Source organism: Piliocolobus tephrosceles, chromosome 1 (assembly GCF_002776525.5).
Source record: "Piliocolobus tephrosceles isolate RC106 chromosome 1, ASM277652v3, whole genome shotgun sequence".
In the NCBI taxonomy this organism is placed as follows: Eukaryota; Metazoa; Chordata; class Mammalia; order Primates; family Cercopithecidae; genus Piliocolobus; species Piliocolobus tephrosceles.
In genome coordinates, this window is record NC_045434.1 from 127,694,138 (window position 1) to 127,720,601 (window position 26,464).

At 37.6% G+C, this 26,464-nt stretch overlaps 1 protein-coding gene across 3 annotated transcripts; it reads left to right on the forward strand.

Annotated features, from left to right (window-relative positions):
• Positions 1–264: 264 nt before the first annotated feature.
• Positions 265–25,402, forward strand: GCLM (glutamate-cysteine ligase modifier subunit). Of its 3 annotated transcripts, none has more exons than XM_023231077.3 (8): positions 265–940; positions 5,345–5,410; positions 7,953–8,037; positions 11,695–11,754; positions 12,353–12,532; positions 12,725–12,927; positions 14,799–14,913; positions 20,977–25,402. In XM_023231077.3, exons 1-8 carry the CDS (start codon positions 815–817, stop codon positions 21,144–21,146), a joined length of 1,005 nt encoding a protein of 334 aa, XP_023086845.1. In that variant the 5' UTR covers positions 265–814; the 3' UTR covers positions 21,147–25,402. The 3 variants fall into 3 exon arrangements, with proteins under 3 accessions (XP_023086845.1, XP_023086846.1, XP_023086847.1); XM_023231079.3 differs by lacking the exon at positions 265–940 and adding an exon at positions 1,182–1,314 and having other exon boundaries at positions 20,977–25,300; XM_023231078.3 differs by lacking the exon at positions 12,353–12,532.
• Positions 25,403–26,464: the final 1,062 nt, after the last annotated feature.

The following is a 26,464-nucleotide window of genomic DNA, read 5'->3' on the forward strand; positions in this document are numbered from 1 at the left end:
AATATATTAGCAGTTTGGGAGAAGGTCCTTGAAGGTAGCGAAGCGAAAAGAAGAAGGGGGCGCTTGCGCACAAACAGCTGCTTCTGAGAACGAAAACTACGTAGTATTTCCGAGCCTCGGTGGCCGCTCAGGCCGCCCTTTAAAGAGACGTGTAGAAAGCCTGCAGCGGGGCGGCAGCGGGGAGGCGGCGGGGCGGCGGGGCGGCGGCGGGGCAGCAGCGGGGCGGCAGTGGGCGGAGCCACGACCCGAACGCCCCGAGACCGCACCAGGTGGAGGCGGTGTCTGCCACGCGCTGTCCTCTGACCACCAGGGGGAGCCCTGCGACGCACTGCGCTCCGGGCCGCGCCGCCACGCTCTCTCGGCCCGCGCGCCCTCCGCGCACCACCCGTCGCCACGCCCGCCGCAGGCTGAGGGCCAGTCACTCGCGGGCCGGCGTCCCGCAGCCGATTCGCGCCCCGCCCCTGCCCCGCCGCGGGACGAGTAACGGTTACGAAGCACTTTCTCGGCCGCGATTTCTGCTTAGTCATTGTCTACCAGGAAGCAGCTCCCTCAATTTGGAGTCAGCTCTCCCGCTGCGGCCGCAGTAGCCGGGGCCCTAGCCGCAGCCACCGGTGCCTTCCTCTCCCGCCGCCGCCCAGCCGCCGTCCGGCCTCCCTGGGGCCCGAGCGGAGGCCAGGCTCCAGCCGCGCGGCGCCGGCAGCCTCGCGCTCCCTCTCGGGCCTCTCTCGGGCCTCGGGCACCGCGTCCTGTGGGGCGGCCGCTTGCCTGCCAGCCCGCAGCCCCTTCGCCGCTCGGCCCCTGGGCGGCCGCTGCCATGGGTACCGACAGCCGCGCGGCCAAGGCGCTCTTGGCGCGGGCCCGCACCCTGCACCTGCAGACGGGGAACCTGCTGAACTGGGGCCGCCTGCGGAAGAAGTGCCCGTCCACGCACAGCGAGGAGGTGAGCGCGGCGACCGTCGCCGCGGGGCTCCCGGGGCAGGCCTTGGGCCTGGCCAGGCGGTTCCGGCAAGGAAGAAGCACCCGCGGGCGAGGGAGGGTGGCAGGGCCTTGCTCTCACCTGGGCTCCGCCCGCGGGAAGATGCTGGGGCCAGTGTCGGCGCGACCTCGGGTCCAAACCCGCTACTGAGGGCAACGCGTCTAAAAAACTTAGCGGGTGCAGCTGCGCACTGAGTGACGCCTCTCTCGGTGCTGTAAGGCTGGTGGCAAAACTCTCAAACATCCTGGGTCCCTCTTCCTGGCACGGAGGTCACAGAGGGCCAGGACGTCGCTCCGTCCCTCTTCACATCTCTCGCTTCCTTCCCCCACCCTGTCCAGGTAAAGGAATATTTTCGGAGATTGTCCTTTGGTGCATTCGGATGAAGTAGTATTCATAGTACACCTAACTTTTAGAATGTTGACATTAGACTCTATTGCCGTGAGGCAAATGAGTAAGCACTCAGTTTTGGCTTTAGAATACCCTAAATACCCTGACTTTAGTCATTACACATTTTATGCATATATCTGTGCATCTATGTATGCTTTATCATTACACATTCTATGCATGTAACAAAATACCACATATGCCCCATAAATATGTACAAATATAACCTATCAATTAAAAAATAAAAGTTTTGTAAAAACTGGAAAATAAAAAGACTAGTTACTAGTTAGAGGTGACAGAGATTAATCTGGAATTACAAACTTGTTACCTATTTGTTGGTCATTTCTGAGCGAATAGTCATCCACTGCACATTGTGCGTATTGGTGGTATGGGACAATTCTAGTAGTTAAAAAATAACAAAACCTTTAGATTTAGGAGCTATATGACTTTAGGAAAGTTAAAGTTGGGTAATAAAACCTTCCTCATCAGGTTGTTGTGAGAATTAAGAGGTAATATATGAAAACGCACACCGTACAGGCATCTGTCTCCCTATCATCTGGTTTCATCAGAAAGATAAATCTTAATTAAAAGAAAAACCTTCCTAAACTATGTCGTATTATGGTATCAGCTGTGTTCGTAGGCGGTTTCTGCTCTCTTCTGTGAGATGTTGGTAACAGACCATGCAGCAGCACACAGTATCCCTCTGAGTTAAGTGCTGGACCTCTGCCCAGGCCTGCTGTTGGGGTCAGTGCCCATCAGGAGATGAGAACTCTTGCTTGTAACTTAAGTAGGAATCTGAGTTTGTACCATATTCTGTGTTTATGTTGCAGCTCAGTGTGTATGTTTTGTTTTATTTAAACCACCTACTTTGGCTGTTTCTCCCAAAGATAAATATTTCTGTATTCGGTACATAGAGTCTTAATTTCTTCCAGTACTGTTGGTGGTACATCAATACAGAATTGTGCACATATATTGATATTATTGGGTGAAATTTTACCTATCTCACAATAGCATACTCTAAAGTAGTGACTCAAAAGAGTTTCTGACTGCAAACACAGTAGCAGGTACATTTTACCTTGCAATCCAGGTAATAGTTGTATAATCAGTATATCTGAAACAGGTTTCACAGAAAGATATTAGCCCTTATTTTATACTCTGTATTCTGATTTTTTCTGTCTTATTTTAATTTTTAAAATGTTGATTTCTTGATGCTCGGAGTCACACACCACAGTTTGTAAAACATTGTTCAAAGGACTAATTCTGCTTTCTAGTGTTTTATTTAGGGCACTTCATAAGAGTAGGATAAAACTAAAGAAACTAGAAAACATTTGAGGAAAACTTGAAGGAATGGCATCATACTGTAGGGAAACTATGACTGCTTGGTAAGAGCAAAAGGGGAGGCACATTTTGTTTCTATGTAAAAAGAACTTTGTAACATCCAGAGCTCCAAATTGGGATATACTACTTGGAACAGTTCAGCCTCACTGAAGAGATTAAAGAAACTGAACAAATCAGTTATTTTTGAGAAAATGTACATGTTGGGTCGAGAGTTCATTTAAATTTCTTACAAAGTCTTTTCTAGTTCTGATTTTTTAAAAACTGTTATGACCTCTGTCCAGATTTTTTGTTTCACTGGAATTTTATGAAATCAAATAGCTTTTAAGTGGACCATTATAGGACTGTTTTGCCCACTTCTTTGTTGTAAGGCTGTTTGACTGGTTGAATCATGGTATTGAAAAAATTCTTACACAACTCCAGATCTAATGGTAGGCTAAGTTGTGGTGATGCTTATCCTCAGTGATATTGCATGTGTATTATAAGAATGAAGAGAGCAGAGAACAAACGTAAACATTAATGTTAATGACAAACATTAGCCCAAGTACAAGGTTAATGTTTAGTCAATATAGCGAACATATAATTTACAAGATTAAAAATCATTAGGTTTGTGATAAAGTCAATGAATTTCCTATGCAATTATAACATTAGACTGTTTTACGATGTGTCCTGACATTTTGCAGAATCCAAGATTAATTAAAGAAATTGTTTCAAGAAGAGGGTGAATACTATGAAAATATACGTACTTTCCTGAATTGAGAAATTCATTGGGAAAGCCTCAAGTGTGCAAATGAGCCATCCTTCCAGAGGGAAATTTCTTAGAATTCTCCCATGTTTTGAGCCAAAGCACTTGCGATAGAATTTTTAACCTCTAGTTGGTTCTGCTCCTTCAATGTTCACTAATTTTTAAGAGAATGTTATGACTTGTAATTCTATCTGGAATGATTATCAACTCATTTTCATCCACTGACTTAAATTTGATTATAAATACGCTTTACATAAAGATCTAGACCTTGTAATTTGAATTCAACTGAATTGTTGTGAATAGCACATAAATTATTATTATGGATTGTGAATCTTAACATAGGTAGTTCTATGCCCTTAAATTGATAAACCAGTTATGTCTTGTAATCATGTATACTAAGATATATGTAGTAAAGTGGTTGTATCAATTTTTATCATAAGCAATCATAGTTCAGATAGTTTAGAAGTTTAGTATCTGCTGTTTCTATTAGGAAAGTGCTTTTGCAATTCAGGGGCTTGCCTCTAGTTACTCATTTGTGTTTTCAATGATTGCCCACAGAAGAATGCAAAACGTTATGTCCTTGGTTATCTAATAAGGCAGTGATTTCAGACTCCCAGGTTTGGCCCATTAGTGGTCATAAATCAGTTCAGTGAGTCATGGACCAGTATATTTTTTCTAACTAATATGTTAGAAGCCATTAGAGTGCCTGGCATGTTGTGAAAATAAATACCGTTTTGTGAATGTTTTGTTCCATTATATGTATATAGGTCTTTGCTCACTATGTGAATGTATGTCTTACTTTGGACTACTATCAAATAAGTCTGAAATACACTTTAATAAAGTATGTTTGAATTAATTTACAACATACTAGAAAATATTTGTATAAAATTTTTTTTGTTTAAGAAAACATGGAAGAACAGGTTAGAGGTGCACCTAAATGTTAGGAAATGACTTCTGGACTGTCATACAAGTTGAGTTCTGCAAGATATGTCTATCCTGGTGGTTCTCAGACTTTAGAGTACATAGATAAAGTACTCCTTGGGATGCTTGTTAAAACGAAAACCCAGACTGCTCTTGGAGAGTGATTCAGTGGGTCTAGGATTAGGCTCAGGAGTCTGAACTTTTAATAAACACCACAGATGAATCTGAGGTAGGATTTTCCAGCCACACTTATTCTCTAATAATTTAATTTGTTTGTCTTTGAGAAATGTGGCATAATTGTGATATGAATTCCAGTCAGACAGCCTGGGCTTGACTCCAAGTTCCTCTGTTTATAAACCTTATTTTTGTTTCTTTATGAATGCCTTTTTTTTTTTTTTTTGGAAAGAGTCTTGCTCTATTGCCCAGGCTGGAATGAAATGGCACCATCTCAGCTCACTGTAACCCCCACCTCCTGGGTTCAAGAAAAATTGTCCTTCCTCAGCCACCTGAGTAGCTATTACAGGCATGCACTACTATGCCCACATGATTTTTGTATTTTTAGTAGAGACAGAGTTTCACCATGTTGGCCAGGCTGGTCTTGAACTCCTCACCTCAAGTGATTTGCCTGCCTGAGCCTCCCAGAGTGCTGGGATTACAGGCATGAGCCGCTGTACCTGGCCTGTGAATGCTTTTATGTCTTAACAGTTTGCTTAAATTTTCACTGGTACAAAAAAACACTTTAAAGTAATTAGACAACTGCTTTAGTTCAAGAACATTTGAGAAACAAGAGTAGGGTGAAAACAGGCCTGAATTTATCTATGTTGAAGGAAACAAAAACCTTGTAGAATTAAAATTGGGGTTTGTATGGTATTTCCTGTTGCTATCTTTTTTTTCCTGCTTATCAAATTAATATATTCTTATTGTAGAAGTACAGAAAAGTACGGAGTTTGATTTAACAGTTTCAAAATGCATTCCTTTTGCAGCTTCGTGATTGTATCCAAAAAACCTTGAATGAGTGGAGTTCCCAAATCAACCCAGATTTGGTGAGGGTAAGTGAAATGTGAATGCAAAAATCATGCAGGTCAAAAAGGAAGTAAAGTAAACAGGAAGTTAATTTCTTCAGTTTTGTTAGGGAAGTCAAATAGGCAATTAGCCATAAAACTCTCTGTGGTCGATTTGCTGAGACGGCACTCTGATCCAGTAGGCTTATGCATAACATAGAAAATCTAGACTGTAGGCAACTCTTTAACCAGACAAGATACTAGGATTCTCATGCTTAATTCTACCACGGTTTCCTCACTGTGGTTTCCTCACTATTAGTGTTTTATTTCAGTTTATATTTGGTCTAGTAGAGGAATGATTATCAGTTGTGATTGATTGATTGCTTTGGTAGACTCAATGTCACTAGAAGTAATTTTTCAAATGTCAGTTTCTGATGAAACAGTAAGGAACTGTGTTCCATTAAATGTCAGTATATGGCTACTGTCATAAATGTTAATGTTCAAAACCCTAAACCACTCTTTGAAATCCAACTCAGTCAAAGGCTCACAGCACATTACTTAGGCTACTTTAAAAGTATGGAAAAGGACATGTGCTGGGAATAGTGGTTCCTCTGGGCATCCACAACCATGTAACTCTATAGCTACTATATAGATATTGAGTAATGGTTTTTTTAAATCAATCTCTGTTTCTCTGAAATGACTATTTATTCTATTTATGCTTGACTTGTAAACACTTACTGAACCCCTGATATGTGCTGTGAAAGTGCTCAAGAATCATGGGAAAGCCTTAGCTGTTTACTTTGTATGATATTGTAAATGTAAGTTAATACGTTTCTGATATATATGTACTAATATTTTCTCATTATCTTTGTGCATTATTCATTAAAATACGTTCAAATGGCCTTTGCTTTTTTCTGTTGCACTCAGGAAAACAAAAGTTTTGGTTTACAATGCTTGTGATTACAGGCCGGGCACAGTGGCTCACGCCTATAATCCCAGCACGTTAGGAGGCCGAAGCAGGTAGATCACCTGAGGTCAGGAGTTTGAGACCAGCCTGGCCAACATGGCGAAACCCTGACTCTACTAAAAATACAAAAAAAAAAAAAAAAAAAGCCAGGCGTGGTGGTACGTGCCTGTAATCCCAGCTTGGGAGGCTGAGGCAGGAGAATCACTTGAACCTGGGAGGCAGAGGTTGCAGTGAGCTGAGATCGTGCCACTGCACTCTAGCCTGGGCAACAGAGTGAGACTGTCTCAAAAAAATAATAATAGTATATAAATAAATAAAAATAAAATGCTTGTGATTATAAAACTAATTGTCATACAGTCCAGCAATTATGCTCCTTAGTATCTACCGAAAGGAGCTAACAACTTATTTCCACAAACAGACCTGTGCACGGATATTTACAGCTGCCCCATTCATAATTGCTAAAATTGGAAGCAACCAAAATGTTCTTTAGTAGGCGAGTGTATATATAAATTATGAATGCATATATAAACTATCCAGACAATGTAATATTATTCAATGCTTAAAAGAAATGAGCTATCAAGCCATGAAAAGACATAGAGGAAACTTGAATGCATATTTCTAAGTAAAAGAAGCCAATCTGAAAAAGCCACATACTGTATGATATCAACTATTTGATATTCTGGAAAAAACAAAACTATGTAGACTATAGTTTTGCTAGTCTAGTAAAAAAAACTAGTGAAAAGATCAGTGGTTGCCAGGGGTTAGCAGGGACGGAGGGATGAATAGGCAGAACACAGGATTTGTATGTCAATGAAACTACTGCGTATGATATTGTAATGGTGGATATGTGTTATTATACGTTTTTCTAAACCCATAAACTATGCAACACCAAGAGTAGACCCTAAGATAAACTGGACTTGGGTGATTATGACATGTCAGTGTAGGTTCATCAAGTGTAACAAATGTATACCACTGTGGTGGGTATGTTGATAATGGGAGAGGCTGTGTGGATGTGAATGTAGGGAGTGAATGAGAAATCTGTTCAATCTACCTTCTACTTGATATTGTTGTGAACCTAAAACTGCTCTTAAAAAAAAGTCTATTTAAAAAAAAACAAAAACTAAATCCGTCTTACAGGTTAAAGTTCAATAACATTAAAACCCAAATAAATTATAAAGTAAAAGAAAAAGCTTGTAATTAATGTAGAAAGTTTTTAATATGTCATCTAGAGTGGATATTATTTTTCATTGGTTCTTTTTCGAGTAAAATTATCGGCTGTGCTAGTGTTTCTAACTCCTCACATATGTCCCCACTGCTTGTTTGTTTTTAATTTTTTTGATCATGCTTCTTTCTAAATACCTGGTCAAAATGAGACAGATTTTCCCAGAAAACAGATACACACACACACACACACACACACACACACACACACACACCATTTTACCTTTATTTCAGAGCTTTACAACCCTTGTGAAGCCCACCCAGCCACCCAGACCTCAGGTAAATAGCTCTGTTGTCTTATAGGTTCTCTGCTTCTAAAAGGCATTATGGATAATAGAAAATTTTATAATTAATCAGAAGCATTAAATTTTATATTTATTTTAAATATTGTGTTTATTATAGGAATTTCCAGATGTCTTGGAATGTACTGTATCTCATGCAGTAGAAAAGATAAATCCTGATGAAAGAGAAGAAATGAAAGTTTCTGGTAAAGTACAGTCTTTTCAATTTATTTTGTTACATAGTGGAAGCAATAGATTTTGTTAGGCATTAGAATAAGCCTTTCTTTGCTCAGACACTAAATGTGGGAAATACAAAAATTATTTTTTAACATAATTTTACTTAAACTCCAAGATGGAGTTCTAAGAGGTCAATGCTGGCTATTATATGAGTCAGAATAGAACTTCAACTTGCTGTTCTTCATGATGGTGTCATCATGTCATATAATTTATGTGTCAAACTTCAGAGCAGTAGAAAGATTAAGATGAAGGAGATGGAAAGGATAAAGGGAAGGCTTAGAAGCAGTGTCCACCCAAAGCAAGCATAAGCACCCCTTAAGATACTGGTAAACAATGTCTGAGGTCACCTGCAAATATAAAAAGAAACCTGGGCAAGTTACATGAAGAGAAAGAAAATACTGTAACACCCATTCAGGAAATGTAGTGAGTGACAATTTCCAGAAACTACTATACTCAAGGAATACAAAAATGAAAAGATGTGCCATCTCTGCCCTCACCTTACAGTTAGCATAATCATTAAAAGCTTGAGCTTTGAAGTTTCTGGGTATGCAGATTACAGGCTAGTATAATGTTGGGCCAACAAAGACTTTAACCTCCCTGAGCCTCAGTTTTCTCATCTATAAAATGGGGATGTATCTGTTTCTCTCGCTTCTTTGTAAACTGGATGAAATAACAAAAGAAGCACTTAGCACAGTGCTTGCCTCAAAGTAAGTTCTAGGTAGCTATTGTTTGCTACCTTGTTGTTGTTATTGTGGTTGTTGCTATTTTATTATTATTGAGATGGTTAATAATAATAAATTGCATGTAAGATGAGATAGGGTATTGTCTTTTTAATCTAAGTATAGTAACTACCATTTATTGAGTCTTGCTTTGTGCCAGGCACTATACTTGGTACTTTATGGTTATATTTTCTCATTTAATTCTCAAAACAATCCTGCAAGGTAAGTCTGTTAACCGCATTGCATTAGTGATATTAAATAACTTGAAGGTTGTCATACAACCAGTAAGTGGTTGAACCAGGAATTCACTCGGGTATGCCTAACTCCAAAACCCATTTTTTCCTGTTAATTTTACATTGCTGTTTGTGTTGGAAAGGACGTAAACCAACATTCTTTCTGAGGTTGACTGTAATTCATGATTTAGTTCCATCTTAGGTCTCTTAGAAGTTGTCTTCAGTTCCTACAGGGCTTGAGATTTCTTAATAGGTACCAAAATTCTCCCCATCTAAAGAGCTTTCCTCTTTCTACCTATCCAAAAAAGCCTCATCCTTCAGAGAGAGGAGGCCATTTCAGACAGCACAAATTCATGGACAGAGGAATAGTAGTGGGGAAGGTTTTCATAGAGTTATAGGGGTTAAAGTTAGACCAAAATAGTAAATACTGACTCTCATCTAGTAGAGAAGCTGGGATGGCTGTTCAATAAGGAGTAATCTCAGGGAAGCAGTGTTTTTAGAGAGATCACCTAGCAGTCGGAAGGAAGGGACTCATGTAAGAAACATACAAGAAAATGTGTTGCATATGTCGAATGTCAGGCACTTTATATAAGGGTATTTCATTAGCCCTATTTTTCTCCATTTCCTCTTTCGATTTTTTTTTTTTCTTGCTCTTCTGCTCCTCTACCTGTTTGTCTATTGAGTAAATTTATTTTTTTGAACAGTGAGTTTACATAAAGTAAATATGTACACATAAAGTTGAATTTAAATGAAACCAAAACCTCGATCTTACAAATACAGAAAATGACTCAACTTTCCTAGTAACCAAAGAAATGACAATTAATGTGGTCCTAGGTAGGTATGTATCGTACCTACTAAGTTTTTTTAAAAAATTTAGTAATAGCATCCTATGTTGATAGAACAGCAATTCTTAATTGGTGGTGGTGTGGCAAACTGGCACACATCTTTTAAAATATAACAAGACTGGCACAAAACGTCACGTGCTTTGACTCATAATCACATTTCTAACAATTCATCCCTGGGAAATGATATAGTATAATGCTGAACAACAAGTTACTAAGATGTTTGTTTTGGCATTATATATGTGAAAACAGAAAACTGGAACTACTACTGGAACATTTACTAACCTAAATGTTCAATAAGTAGAACTCATTTAATAAATGACACTCTTCAAAACTACAAAATAATATTCAACCATTAAAAAATGAGCATGTAAAATTGGCTGGGCTCAGTAGCTCACACCTGTAATCCCAGCACTTTGGAAGGCGAGTCGGGTGGATCATTTGAGGCCAGGAGTTCGAGACCAGCCTGGGCAACATGGCAAAACCCCATCTCTACTAAAAATACAAAAATTAGTCAGGCATGGTGGTGCAGGCCTATAAGCCCAGCTACTTGGGTGGCTGAGGCATGAGAATTGCTTGAACCAGGAGGAGGTTGCAGCGAACCAAGATGGCACCACAGTGCAACACAGTAAGACTCTGTCTCAAAAAAAAAAAAAGTATGTAAAATTATACACTAAAAACACGGAATATATTCAAGGCCACCCCTAAGTGGAAAAAAAGCCACAGAATACACAGAAATCTAAACAATAATTTGGGTGATGAGACTGGCAATTCTTTTTAGTCTTTCTACTTTTATAGGTCTTCCTCATTTCCACAGTAAGCACATGACTATTAGGATAAAAAAAATTTTTCCTGATGTGGTGCTGTAATCCCAGCACCTTGGGAAGATTGCTTGAGCTCAGGAGTTAAAGAGTCCCTGGGCAACATATCGAGACCCTGTCTCTACAAAAAAATGAAAAAAATTAGCCAGGTGTAGGGGTACATGCCTGTAGTCCTAGCTACTTGGGAGGCTAAGGTGAGAGAACACTTGAGCTCAGAATGTTGATACTGCAGTGAACTGTGATCGCACCACTGCACTCCAGCCTGGATGAGAGTGAGACCCTGTCTCAAGAAAAAATTGTGGTGATTCACACCTGTAATCACAGCACTTTGGGTGGCTGAAGCGGGAGGATCCCTTGAGGTCAAGAGTTCAAGGCCATCCTGGGCAATATAATGAGACCTTGTCTCTACAAAAAATTTTTTAAATTAATTTTAAGATAACTAAATACTACATAGAAATACATTTAAAATATTTATTACATAAAGTTAAACCAAATAGAAGAGGAAATAATGTTATGCCCTACTTCATATGACCAAAAACTGGAAGATAACGTCTGAAAATGAAAATGATTGTATTGGGAAGGTAGAATTGTGGACTTTTTTTTTTTTTTTTTTCAGTTTTCATCTCATTACATTTTTAATTTAGTCTTTGTATATAGATTTTGGTTTATTGGAGAAAGTATATAGTGTGCTCTATTAATGTTTAAGTCATAAAAATATAAATTTCAATTAATTTAAGCTCCAATAGTTATCTAACCTGCTTCTAATAAATGGGAAATAAATATTTACTTTTTGTTTTGATAAACATATTTGTTGGCAACTAGCACATGATTTTAAAAGTACAGTGGAACTATACATTTATGTCTTAAAACTATAAAGTTATGTGACTGGGAAAGGAAAAATAATTCATTCAGGATTATCTGTCATCTTAGTATTATAGTAGTGTTAATGCTAGCATATAGTGAAATGTGTATCCAAATGTAGTAATCAGTTTTGTTTTCTTGGTTACCCAGCAAAACTGTTCATTGTAGGATCAAACTCTTCATCATCAACTAGAAGTGCAGTTGACATGGGTAAGCAAAAACTGAATTTTTTATCTTAATAGTGGACTTTAAATTAGTGTAGGTGTATTAGTTATAACTTGTGTTTAGGTCCAGGTAAAAAGCAAATGAGTTGATTCCAATTTTACCTTTTAAAGTTCTAGCCTAGTTTCTTATGGCTTCTGTAAAATCATACTGACTTATGTAGGTCATATTTTGATACGCAAGAGGAATGTAAAAGGTGCAATGTAGTTAAATGTTCACTATCTGTTTGGAGATAGAAGTTCTTAATCATATTCTTAGCCCTTTTAGTATTAGAGGCCAAAAAAAAAAAATTCAAGTATTTTATATCTATTTTTAGCACTTAGGTTATTGTGATAATAAAAAATTCTTCCAGTATTTACATATATTGAAAACTCAAATAATTGGCTCTTTAATGTAACTTTAGAATGAATAATCATTTAAAATAAGCTCTTAAATTATTTTTATAGAAATTAAGAAGTTATCTACCTCTATAAATGTGGATTAAGACCAAACATTCAGTTTTTCAGTGTCTCAAGCTTATTCTTTGCTGTGACTACCAGTTACAGAATATTAAGTCATAATTCTTGTGATCATCCATATGCGATAGTAGTGAGCAAGCAGAGCTGGAGAAGAAAATTTTATGAAGATAAGGGAGCTACTAAAAACTTCTGGGACCTAGGAAACAAGAAATTTTTTTCCCCAGAAAGAGGAGCATGTAGTAGCTGCAAGCTGCCTAGGAAGAAGGCAGGTCAGAGAAACCCACTTGTCTGCCACACAGAGCAAGTAGGTAAATGGGCACTTACACATTTTTGAAAGATGGAAATGTTCTAAATGAAAAGTAAACTGTGAAATAATCTGTTATTTTGAAAACTAGTGAAGAATATGGACAGAATTCAGTGAGATACTTTGAAAACATTAGAAATACTTGTTTTTATGATGTAACAAGCATTTATTCTCTTTGTGTTTTCCTTCCTATCAGCCTGTTCAGTCCTTGGAGTTGCACAGCTGGATTCTGTGATCATTGCTTCGCCTCCTATTGAAGATGGAGTTAATCTTTCCTTGGAGCATTTACAGCCTTACTGGGAGGAATTAGAAAACTTAGTTCAGAGCAAAAAGATTGTTGCCATAGGTACCTCTGATCTAGACAAAACACAGTTGGAACAGCTGTATCAGTGGGCACAGGTAAGGGATGGCAGGATCATGAGTACTCTGGGAAGAACTTGCCCTTTTCAGTCTTTGCTGCACACTGTTGAGCATGATGCACATAGTGACCATCCCTGCAGGGTGACTTTTCCACATGTGGGAGTTTTGTTTTGTTTCTGGAGGAGTTTTGAGGCAGGTTTTATCTAAATCATTTGGAGTTTTTGTTTCTTTTTATTTAACTATATCTCTGATTGAACTGAATGTTAATCCCAGTTAAAATGAGTGACAAAAATACTAGAAAATGTGTGTTAAAACATTTATAGCCAAATGAATTAAGGCCATTTCCTTCAGTTCTACTTATGTGCTGAAAACAATAATACCTAAAGAAAAACCTTACAGCCGGGTGCAGTGGCTCACGTCTGTAATCCCAGCACTTTGGGAGGCCGAAGTAAACAGATCATGAGGTCAGGAGTTCAAGACCAGCCTGACCAATATGGTGAAACCCTATCTCTACTAAAAATAAAAAAATTAGCTGGGCATGGTAGCACATGCCTGTAATCCCAGCTACTCAGGAGGCTGAGGCAGGAGAATCACTTGAACCCCAGAGGCGGAGGTTGCAGTGAGCCGAGATCGCGCCACTGTACTCCAACCTGGGTGACAGAGCAAGACTCTGTCTCAAAAAAAAAAAAAAAACCTTCTTTTTCTTTAGGTACTATTAGACCATGACTCTAATTTCCTAAGTAAGGGAACATTATATATAACAAATATTTTGCTGTTATTCAAAGATGTGTAAGACTGTCAGTTCATACAACTTGACATGGAGTGAGTGTCATAAATTAATTATTCCCCCTCTCTGGTCTAATAACCTACATTATTAGGAAAGTCACTTGCTAGCATTTTACCTTTACTCTCAGTATTTTTCTTTATTCCTTTTCCTTCTTCTTCAGCCTTCTCCTTTTCAGAGCTTTCAGAGTTTCTTATGGACAGGAAGACCTAGAGAAAGTATTTCCCCTTCTCCTTGATGATAGCCAGAATGAGGTCAAGAAACTACCAGACAGACTTAAATGATTCAGAATGTAAATTAACCAGTGCAGCTGCTGGAAGCTGTCAGTTCTTCTCTTTCAAAATGTGTCTGATTCATAGCCATATTTTACACTTTAAATATATTTACTTGTATTTGATCCTCTACCTTTAAGACCTATTCCCTCTATAGCTGAAACCATCACACTTAACAAACTAACAAAAAGCATGTTTGTTTTCTAGGCAGATGTATTAGATTGTTAAATGGTTCTAGCAGGAGACTTTTTAATAGTGTAGTACCGGGTCAGGCATCGTGGCTCATACCTGTAAGCCCAGCACTTTGGGAGGCCGAGGTGGGTAGATCACCCGAGGTCAGGAGTTCAAGACCAGCCTGACCAACATGGTGAAACCCCGTCTCTGCTAAAAACACAAAAAATTAGCTGGGCGTGGTAGCGGGCGGCTGTAATCTCAGCTACTTAGGAGGCTGAGGCAGGAAAATTGCTTGAACCCAGGAGGTGGAGGTTGCAGTGGGCCAAAATCATGCCACTGCACTCCAGCCTGGGCAACACAGCAAGACTCCATCTCAAAAAAAAAAAAAAAAAAAAGTGTAGTACTGTGTTGGATTTTTCCTCCCCCTAGTGGTACACTGCAAAATACATTTTGCAACATACTACATAGGGAAAAGGTAATAGGGAATTCCTATTCCCTGTTACTACTAACCTGGGTTAGAAAAGCATATATTAATAATGATATTAATGTAAAAGTATTTTGTAAGCTTTAAGCACTGTGGATTGTGATTTTTCATATGTTCTAAAATTATGTTATTGCTTTCTATTTTTGGTATTATATTTAATTTAGTAGTGATATCATGATTTTATTTTTACTTCTAGGTAAAACCAAATAGTAACCAAGTTAATCTTGCCTCCTGCTGTGTGATGCCACCAGATTTGACTGCATTTGCTAAACAATTTGACATACAACTGTTGACTCACAATGATCCAAAAGGTAAAACCGGTATTTTCACTATAGAGATTGATCATAAGCTTTGTCTTACAAAAAAGCACTTGCTGATACATAATTTTAAGTGTGGACAGTGATAAAAATCCAGTGTTATCTGAACTATTCTTAATGGTTAGTTCAAAACATATATGTCTTTATTTTCAGAAAACTTTATCTCTGTACCAATGGGGGAAAAAAAGTGAAGGGATCATTTCCTGAACATCTGGTCTTTTGAGGTTCACAAATATTAAACTACACAGAAAAGATCTTTTGAGACATTCTAAATAGTAATATATATAATACTATCTAGCATAGCAAAGACGGGACCAAAAGGCCACTTGATTTTTTATTTGGTTTTGAGATGGAGTCTTGTTCTGTTGCCCAGGCTGGAGTGTAGTGGCATGATCTTAACTGACTGCAGTCTCCACCTCCCGGACTCAAGCTATCCTCCTGCCTCAGCCTTCCGAGTAGCTGGGACTACAGGCACATACCACCACACTTAGCTAATTTTTGTATTTTTTGTAGAGACAGGGTTTCACCACGTCACCCAGGCTGGGCTTGAATTTCTGGACTCAAGCAATTCCCCCACCTCAGCCTCCCAAGGTGCTGGAATTTTAGGCATAAGCCACTGTGCCTGGCCAAAAGGCTATTTTATTCAAGGAGATAAATATCTGGAAAAAGTGGCACATGTAATATAATTCAAAACTTAATAAGCAACTTAGGATATGTAAGTAGGTATTTTATTAAGACATGTTTAGTGTTAATCAGAAATATTATTTGATTAATGAGAATGGCTTGTCTGTCTTTTATAGAATAATTTTTTGCAACATTTTATAAGATAACTAGAAAGACTTGGAAGATAATATTGAACATAACTTGCAAAGATAAATGTTTCAGAGAGCCTGTATATTACTAAGTATTTTTGGTATAAATGAGAAATGTTTGTTTATAAGTGAGAAATGTCTTGTGAAAGTTTTAATTCTCGATGACATTTTTATAGAAGTTCTTTTTTTTTTTATTTTTTATTTTTTATTTTTATTATACTTTAAGTTCTAGGGTACATGTGCATAACGTGCAGGTTACATATGTATACATGTGCCATGTTGGTGTGCTGCACCCATCAACTCGTCAGCACCCTAGAAGTTCTGATTTAATAAATATTAGAGGAAATTATATTTCATAGATAATTCCCACCAAAAAAATACTCAGCTTTTACTTCCACACCTAAAAAGATGACACAATATCGGTGGGTTTATTCAGTTTGCTCATTTTAAGAATGCTATGGATAATCTATTAAAACTTTATGCTATTTATTAGCAGTCTGCTTCATTCTCATTTCTTCACTGTTTCATCAGAGGAGGCGGAGATCTCCGGAGGAGAAAGAGTTTTAATAGTTATTGTTCCTTGAATGCCAAGCATCATGCCAAATGCCTCAGAGAGGTTGTCTTTAATTCTCACAACAACTGAAACGATACATTTTTTTAGTCAGGAAATAGAGCCTCAGAGTGAAAGGAACCAGCCAAGGTCACCCAGCTGGCTTTGGGCAAAGTTTGAATTTGGCCTAAGTCTTGCATTATTTTGGAGCCTTTCCACTATACAATCTCTCTGATTTGAAACGTTAGTATTATAATATTACAGTCTGAAAACTTTATCCATTTTCATTTAAATCATACCAGAATAAAATACAGTGACTTTTGCCTTCCCAGTAGAGCTTTCACAATCAAGTAAATTGATTTTTTAAGCCATTTTAGTGAAAAATCTAATAAATTGTTATGCTGATTTATTCTGAACTGTAAGTCATTTAAATTTTAACTTTCCATATGTTGGCAGATGTCATGTGTCTGTTTACTTTTTGGAGGCTCTTCTAACAGTAATTGTTACCAACAGCTGATGATCCAGCCTGTACCCTCTTCTAGCTTCACTTGAAAAAAACTCAATCCTTTTTCTAGTAGGAAAGGAAATAGGAAGAGATTAAGGTGTCTAGTGTTTTATTTTCACATCTCTAAATGTTGACATTTAGAATGTGTGCTAATATGGCAAAATATATTGCATATGTATATGAGGAGAGAGATTTAATCCTTTTTATATTTTTTGTATTACTGACATAATTTGATACTTGGTTGTCTTTTTTAATTCTAAGACTTTCGGTGAAAATGTATAGGTTTATCCTGCATTTATCATTAATGAACCATCAGACACTTTAATCTATAATGAAGCGACTGTTGATTTAATTTGTCATGTTTACTGACTAAAGAGTTCAACCATAGTTAAATTTTAAAAGTATGTAGTTAATGAATAGCAGAGTCTCTGATTTTGTGTCATATATATATATATATATATATTTTTTTTTTTTTTTTTTTTTGAGATGGAGTCTTTCTCTGTCACCCAGGCTGGGGTGCCGTGGCCGGATCTCAGCTCACTGCAAGCTCCGCCTCCCGGGTTTACACCATTCTCCTGCCTCAGCCTCCTGAGTAGCTGGGACTACAGGCGCCCGCCACCCACCACCTCACCCAGCTAGTTTTTTTTTTTTGTATTTTTTAGTAGAGACGGGGTTTCACCATGTTAGCCAGGATGGTCTCGATCTCCTGACCTCGTGATCTGCCCGTCTCGGCCTCCCAAAGTGCTGGGATTACAGGCTTGAGCCACCGCGCCCGGCCTTGTGTCATATTTTTAATTTTTTTAAGGAACCAAACTGTAAAACATTTAACTCTGCTTGTCATCTAAAATAGAATTTTGTTTATAATTTCCCTGAAGGTCTACCCCTGTTCTAAAAATTACCCTTACTCCCCATAATGGGTTTATTTTCCATTACCCTTTCTACTAGAAGTGTAATAACAATTTAACTAGAGAGTAAAATTGTAAAGTAGATGATCCTGAATTTAGAACTTTCCCTTTTTGTTTGTTCCCCGCCCCCCATTTCGATTAAATCCAATCTGTATTATATCTCTTTCCCTCAAGGTCCTCTTTGTTAGAAAATCTGATAAACAAATCCATATTAATGTTAATTTTCCAAGGAGACATTTGCATTCTATTTATGAAAACTATCATTTACTAGTGATGTGACCTTGGCCAAGTTACCAAACCTCTCTGCCTCAGTTTCCCCCCATAAAGGAGATAATAGTATCGATCTCATAGGGTTAGCATGTGGATTAACTGACTTAATACATGTAAAGTACTCAGAAAAGTACCTGGCACATGAAAATAGCTAACATTGATTGAGCGTTTACTATTAATGCTATTCAGGTATCACAGCAGTTTATTTGGGAGTAGGTGGGTCCTTTAGCACTCCGAAATCAAACTGTGAAGATGCTCACTTAATCCCTATCTGTAGGTTGCTTCTGACCCCAGTGGAATCTTTCCATATTGATTGATGCATTTAATAGACGTTTGAGCACCATTTGCCAGCCATTGTTCTGGATACTAGGGATAAAGGACCAAGTCAGACAAAAATAAACCCTCATGGAATTTATATTCTAATGGGAGGAGACAGACAGTAAAATAAATGTTACATATGATAAGTGGTAGTATATGCTATGGAGATAATTTGGCTGAAGCAGAAAGAGTATCCAAGTTAATTGTTGTTTTATATGGTACAGTCAGAGAGGCCTCTCTACTAAGGCAATATTAATCAGAGACCTGCAGGAAGGGAGTGAGCCATGTGAATATCTGGAAAAAGTGTGTTCAAGGAAAAGGGAGAAGCTAATTCAGAGGCCCCAAGGTGTGAATGTGCTTGAAGTTTTCAGGATACAGCAAGGAGGCAAGGCCAGTGTGGCCAGAGAAGAGGCAGTGAGGAGAGGAGTGGTGGGATATATATGGCATCAGAGCAGTCATAGAGAGCTTGGATATAAACTTGGAATTTGCTGGGCATGGTGGCTCACACCTGTAATCCCAGCACTTTGGAAGGCCAAGGCAGGGGATCACTTGAGTCCAGGAGTTTGAGACCAGCCTAGGCAACATAGTAAGACCTCATATCTACAAAAATAATAATAATTAAATTAGCTGGCCGTGGTGACGCACACCTCTAGTCCTAGCTACTCAGGAGAATGCGATGGAAGGATGCATTGAGCCCAGGAGTTTGAGGCTGCAGTGAGCTGTGATGATGCCACTGCACTCCAGCCTGGGCAACAGAGTAAGACATTGCCTCAAAAAAAAAAAAAAAAGAAAAGAAAGAAAAGAAAAAAAGAATTGGCACTGCGGCATTCTCAAGTTATCAACTGCTGGTAGAAGTGTAAAGCATAGCCTTTCTGTAAAGCAGCTGGCAATATGGCGTGTATCTAGCTTTAAGAATGTACTTGTACTTTGGCCCTTCATTCCACAGCCAGGCATGCATTTTAAAATGTTCATCATCTGCATTATTGTGATGGTTTGTTTCTTCCATATTTGGAGATAAATTTATGTGTAGACTTTTGGTAAGATATAGTTGATAACGAAAATTTATTTAAATGGTCTTGCAATGATTTGTATTCAAATGCTTAAAGAAAGCATTGCTGGTACAAATATTTCTATTTTTAGAAAGGGTTTTTATGGATCAATGCCCCAGGTGTCATCAGAGCCATTGGTGTTTTCATTGTTTAAAATGTCACCTGTAAAATGGGCATGATTTATGTGTATATGGCTTTTTTTGGCATTCCTGATAAATGTATTATACAAAGTCTATACATTGGATAACACTAATATATTTAAACTTAGAGTTATTTGTAATGCAAACCACCATTTTAATGTACTGTAATTAATATGGTTATAATACATATAATCCTTCTGTCCTCCCATCCACACAACTTTGTGTATGTAATAAACTGATTTTTGTTTGAAAATGTTTTTTGTGACCGGGCACAGTGGCTCACACCTGCACTTTGGGAGGCCAAGTTGGGTGGATCACCTGAGGTCAGGAGTTGGAGACCAGCCTGACCAACATGGTGAAACCCCATCTCTACTAAAATACAAAAATTGGTTGGGTGTGATGGCACCTGCCTGTAATCCCAGCTACTCGGGAGGCTGAGGCAAGAGAATCTCTTGAACCCGGGAGGCGGGGGTTACAGTGAGCCAAGATCGCGCCACTGCACTCCAGCCTGGGTGACAGAGCGAGACTCCATCCCCCCCAAAAAAAATCTCTTGTATCTCAATATTTTTAAACCATGGGTCTAAATAAAACTAATTTTGCTCAAGTTTTCTCAACCTAGGGAAAAAGAACTACGGTTCCATATTCAAAATAAATATAATAGACTCTTTTCCTAAGTAAGATTTTGTGGTTTACTGATCACACCATTGCACTCCAGCCTGGGCAACAGAGTGAGATGCCATCTCAAAAAAAAAAAATATATATATATATATATATATATAAAAGAATGTTTATCCTGGCATTATTTTTATTAGCAAAATATTAGGAAAAACAAATGTTTTGACCAATAATAAGGAAATATATGAATTATGATAGCTATATAATATAGTAGTGGGGAAATTATTAAAAATGATCTTTTCACAGACTATTACATGGGAAAATATTCACAATATAAGTGGAAAAAGATAAGTAAATAAGGCTGTAACTACAGTATGATTTCTAGTTTTGTAAGATACAGGTATACCCACACAGATACAGATATAAGACATAGAGATATATAGAGATTCAAGATATGGATGGAGATATATATATGAAGATATATACACATATACACCAAAAAAGTTGTAAGAAAGTGCATGACAATGGTGTATCATCTCCAATTGATAGGATTATCAGTTACTTTTTTTTTCCTTTAGACTTTCCTGTATTTTCCTGACTATACATTAGAATCACCTGGAGATCTTTAAAAAACTGCGGATGTCTAGGCTCCACTTACCAAAAGTTATGAATTAAATAGGCTGGGGTACAGTTGTAGTTACTTTTTTAAATAACTGCCTGGGAGTTTCTAATACTCTGGTTCAGATTCATAGCACACACATGAAGGATAAGCATATTATATATTAAATTTTGAGGGTTTCTTTTGTTATGTTAAATGCTTACCTACATAGTAAAGTGCTTTTTTGTTTTCCAATTTAACACACTGGAGTTTTGTTTGTTGTTGTTTCTTTTAGAACTGCTTTCTGAAGCAAGTTTCCAAGAAGCTCTTCAGGAAAGCATTCCTGACATTCAAGCGCACGAGTGGGTGCCACTGTGGCTACTGCGATACTCGGTCATTGTGAAAAGTAGAGGAATTATCAAATCAAAAGGCTACATTTTACAAGCTAAAAGAAGGGGTTCTTAACTAACTTAGGAGCATAACTTACCTGTAATTTCCTTCAATATGAGAGAAAATGGAGATGTGTAAAAATCTAGTTACTGCCTGTAAATGGTGTCATTGAGGCAGATATTCTTTCGTCATATTTGACAGTATGTTGTCTGTCAAGTTTTAAATACTTATCTTGCCTCCATATCAATCCATTCTCATGAACCACTTTATTGCTTTCCTTAAACTATTGTTTTCTAATTGAAATTGTCTATAAAGAAAATACTTACAATATATTTTTCCTTTATTTTTATGACTAATATAAATCAAGGAAATTTGTTGTTAGATATATTTTGGCCTAGGTATCAGGGTAATGTATATACATATTTTTTATTTCCAAAAAAAATTCATTAATTGCTTCTTAACTCTTATTATAACTAAGCAATTTAATTACAATTGTTAAAACTGAAATACTGGAAGAAGATATTTTTCCTGTTATTGATGAGATATAACAGAATAACTGGAGTAGCTGGGATTTACTAGTAGTGTAAATAAAATTCACTCTTCAATACATGAATGGAAACTTAAATTTTTTTATGTGTCCTTGCTTATAGTTTAGCTGTAATGATGTAACCATGTATTCTTGTACCGTATTATCTCTTTTTATTACTTATAAAGACAAACCAAAGTAAATCTGAAAAGGAGACTAGAAGCTTTGAAATTATTGTTTGGGGGATTTATAAAAGCAACTACCGTCACCTCCAGATTCTTTTAAATTATTGATCCATCCTTAGTATATATTGCTACTCATTCAAGAATCCTCAGTATTGAGTACTTACCGTATGTTAGGATACTGTGGGCTCTGGAGAGAGGAGGGGGCATAGAGCCGGGAATTAAGAATCACTTGAGTAAAATGTGTGATATTTATTCCCCATTAATAACTGACTAGGAAGGACTAAAAGCCAGAAAGGGGATGGAAAAAAAATCCTTAATTCAGGGCCAACATTATCTACTTAAACAACTTTGAGATATAGTCTTAACTATTTTAAAGCAGAATAATATAATTGAAAGTTTATTGCTAAAAGAGACTATATAGGTCATTTAGTATAATTCTTCATTAGTTTCAGAACCACAAAATTGCAAATAAATAAGCTATGAATGTTGATGTATACTATAAATCTCCTTAATTCTATAAATTTGTGTCTGTAACCTGAATAATCTGAAAACTTCTTTTAAAGTCTCTTGTATCTCAGCCGGGCGCAGTGGCTCACACCTGTAATCCCAGCATTTTGGGAGGCCGAGGTGGGCGGATCACGAGGTCAGGAGTTTGAGACCAGCCTGACCAAGATGGTGAAACCCCATCTCTACTAAAATACAAAAATTGGTTGGGTGTGATGGCACTTGCCTGTAATCCCAGCTACTCGGGAGGCTGAGGCAGGAGAATCTCTTGAACCTGGGAGGCGGAGGTTACAGTGAGCCGAGATCGTGCCACTGCGCCCCAGCCTGGGTGACAGAGCAAGACTCCATCTCAAAAAAAAAAAAAATCTTGTATCTCAATATTTTTAAACCATGGGCCTAAATAAAACTAATTTTGCTCAAGTTTTCTCAACCTAGGGAAAAAGAACTATAGTTCCATATTCAAAATAAATATAATAGACCCTTTTCCTAAGTAAGATTTTGTGGTTTACTGATTGGCTAATTTGATCATTAAAATTATGTAAAATCTGACCAGGCACAGCTCATGCCTGTAGTCCTAGCACTCTGGGAGGCCGAGGTGGGTGGATCACCTGAGGTCGGGAGTTTGAGACCAGTCTGCTAACATGGTGAAACCCTGTCTCTACTAAAAATACAAAAATTAGCCAGGCGTGGTGGCGGGCACCTGTAATCCCAGCTACTTTGGAGGCAAGGCACGAGAATCGCTTGAACCCGGGAGGGGGAGGTTACAGTGAGTCCTCTCCCGCCTGGGCAACAGAGCGAGACTGCATCTCAAAAATAAATAAATAAATAAACATCTCTTCTGTCTCAATATTTTTAAACCATGGGCCCAAATAAAACTAATTTCGCTCAAGTTTTCTCAACCTAGGTGAAAAGAACTATGGTTCCATATTCAAAATAAATATAATAGACCCTTTTTCTAAGATTTTGTGGTTTACTGATTGGGTAATTTGATCATTAAAATTATGTGAAATCTATCCGGGCACAGCTCCTGCCTGTAATCCCAGCACTTTGGGAGGCCAAGGCTGGTGGATCACCTGAGGTCAGGAGTTCGAGCCCAGCCTGGCTAACATGGTGAAACCCTGTCTCTACTAAAAATACAAAAATTAGCCAGGTGTGGTGGCGGGCGCCTGTAATCCCAGCTACTTTGGAGGCAAGGCACGAAAATTGCCTGAACCCAGGAGGTAGAGGTTGCGGTGAGCTGAGATCACGCCATTGCACTCCAGCCTAGGCAACAGAGCGAGACTGTGTCTGAAAAAAAAAGAAATTATGTGAAATCATGTGATTTGCCTGGTAAAACTTGTTTAGATATTGAGCTACTTAAGCCTTCTAGCCTTTATATTAATCGTAATGTTATTAAATATATATATAGTTCATCTTTACATTTGGATATGCCTATTTTTTTCATATAAGTCCTGAAACAAGTGTTAATTTTATTTTAAATCTATACAGTGAAGTGGCCAAGATATTTTAAGAGGGAACTTTAATATCCCATTTATTATTTTTATAACCCTGGACTTATAAAAATTGATTGATTGAAGGGTTATTTTGAAAGTGGGGGAAAAAAACTTGGTTGCTAATGTGTCTAAACTTCAGCAGAGCTTTTTGGTGATCTCCTACACGCACCCTCAACTCTTCACAAAGAAGCAAGGTTATAGATTCATTTTCTGAAGGGGATTGTGTATGGAATTTTTTAATAAGTTTTTAATTTTACCTCTGTACTCTTGATTTTCTATTATTGAATAATCTTTTAAAACACTGATTTTTAAGGCTTTATATATAAGCTTTCTAAGCTGATGTTCACATCTTTTTTTCATGAACTATAAGAATATAGTGAACACTTTTCAAATATTTAAGGACTTAATGTTTAAAAAGCCATAAAATAGAGTGGTAATACTACGAAATAATTACTTAAAACTGAAAGCTAAGTCATCAATAGTTTATATAACAGATGTTTTCTGAGGAGATGTGAATCCAATGTGACCAAGGTAGAAAAAGTTTATATAATTGTTTTTTTTCCCAGTAAATATGAAAAAAAAAAAAAAAAAAGCTGTAGCTTGTTTATTACATTTCCAAAATACACTGGAGCCTTACTTTAACACAATGTACTGTAATTTGGAATTTGTTCTATTATGAGTCTATCTTGAATTCCCATCCATGAAACTGTAGTCACCAAAAGCAGCAAGTATTTTCACATGATGTAAAAGACCATATTGTGCTAGTACGTTAATAGAATATCCATTTAGGGATGGCCATTGCTAGAACTTGAATCACAAATAATAGCTAATAATTATTCATTTTTCAAAAAAGATCATTTGGATAGCAGCTATGTATAAAATGGAAAATAAAAAATTATTCTGTTTTGCATGAATAGTTCAGACTTTCCCATACCAGAGCCAAGTAGTAACTAAAATTAGGATCTTAATTTTCAATGATAAAAAGGTTTAAGGCTTATTTAATTATGCTCCTTTAACATTGTCTTTCTAGATTTTTCAGCCAGTATTTTCAATATTTGGGAATGTAAACAATTGATATATTTATTGTATGTTGGCTAGCAGTTCATCCTTCTGCAAAATATGCATTCGAAAAAATGTAAAGCTTGTTTTAATGAGGATTTAAACCATTTGTGTCATTTATGTTTTCATATTCAAATATACCAACTTAAAATTCTGAACCTATTTTTTTCATCATTAACTTCCTATTATACCAGAACGTATACCTTTTTCCTGTAAAGTTGGCAATGGGATATGGCAGTTTTATTTTTGAAAAATATGTAACATGACTTTAATATTTTTATAGTTTTCAGAATTAGAAACATAGGAAGGGAAAATGTTTTAATTAGATAAGTCAACTTTTTATGTGTCAGTAGTGGTGTACTATAATAGCAAATTATAAAGCATTATTAAATATTTATAATAATTTTTAATATTACCTACATTATGAATTTAACCGAAATAAAGTGTGAGTTGTATATTTTTAATTGGGTTTTTTCAATAACTGGAAGCATCCTGAAGCATTATATTGATTTTTGAACTATCTGAACTCAAACTAAGTATGATTTGAAAATAAATTAATAATTTTAAAACATACAAATCATAAAGCTATTTATGCATTCATTCATTCCACAAAGATTTATTGAATGCCTGCTATGTGTTAGGCACTGTGCTACAGATGGACACAGATGAAAAATAACTCCTATCTTCAAGGAACGTACGGTATATTTGGGGTGAAAGGGAGGAATCTGTATATGAATAAGAGCAATAAAAGGCTGCCTCTGTTGGCAGTGACTCACACCTATAATTCCAGCACTTTAGGAAGCTGAGGTGGGCAGATCATTTGAGGCCAGAAGTTCAAGACCGGCCTGGCCAACATGGTGAACCCTGTCACTACTAAAAATACAAAAATTATTCGGGCATGGTGGTACATGCCTGTAATCCCAGCTACTTGGGAGGCTGAGGGACAAGAATCACTTGAACCTAGGAAGTGGAGGTTGCAGTGAGCCAAGATCGCACCACTGCATTCCAGCCTGGGTGACAGAGCCAGACTCTGTCCCAAAAAAAAAGAAGAAAAAAAAAAAAAAAGGCCAGGCACAGTGGCTTACACCTGTAATCCCAGCACTTTGGGAGGCCAAGGCAAGTGGATCAAGAGGTCGGGGAATCGAGACCATCCTGACCAACATGGTGAAACCCCCTCTCTACTAAAAATACAAAAATTAGCTAGGCATAGTGGCGTGTGCCTGTAGTCCCAGCTACTCAGGAGGCTGAGGCAGGAGAATCACTTGAAGCAGGGAGTGAGAGGTTGCAGTGAGCCAAGATCGCACCACTGCACTACAGCCTGGCGACAGAGCAAGACTCCGTCTCAAAAAAAAAAAAAAAAAAGCTGTATCTGTTGATAGAAGTAGTGAAAAGGATTGGGGCATGTGGAAGGAAGTGGGACTGAGTAGCAGGTTAAGGATAAGAAAGACTTTCCTGAAGAAATTAGCTTTAGAGTAGGGTCAGATGACAAGGTGTGGTGGGCATTCTGGGCAGAAACCCTTGTTTGCCTGGTTTGTAAATATGCCCTTATTGAATGATGGAGCAGTTAATATGTAAACTTTAGAAGTTCAAGGAAAACACCTTCAAAAGCTTATTCTTATAGAAAGG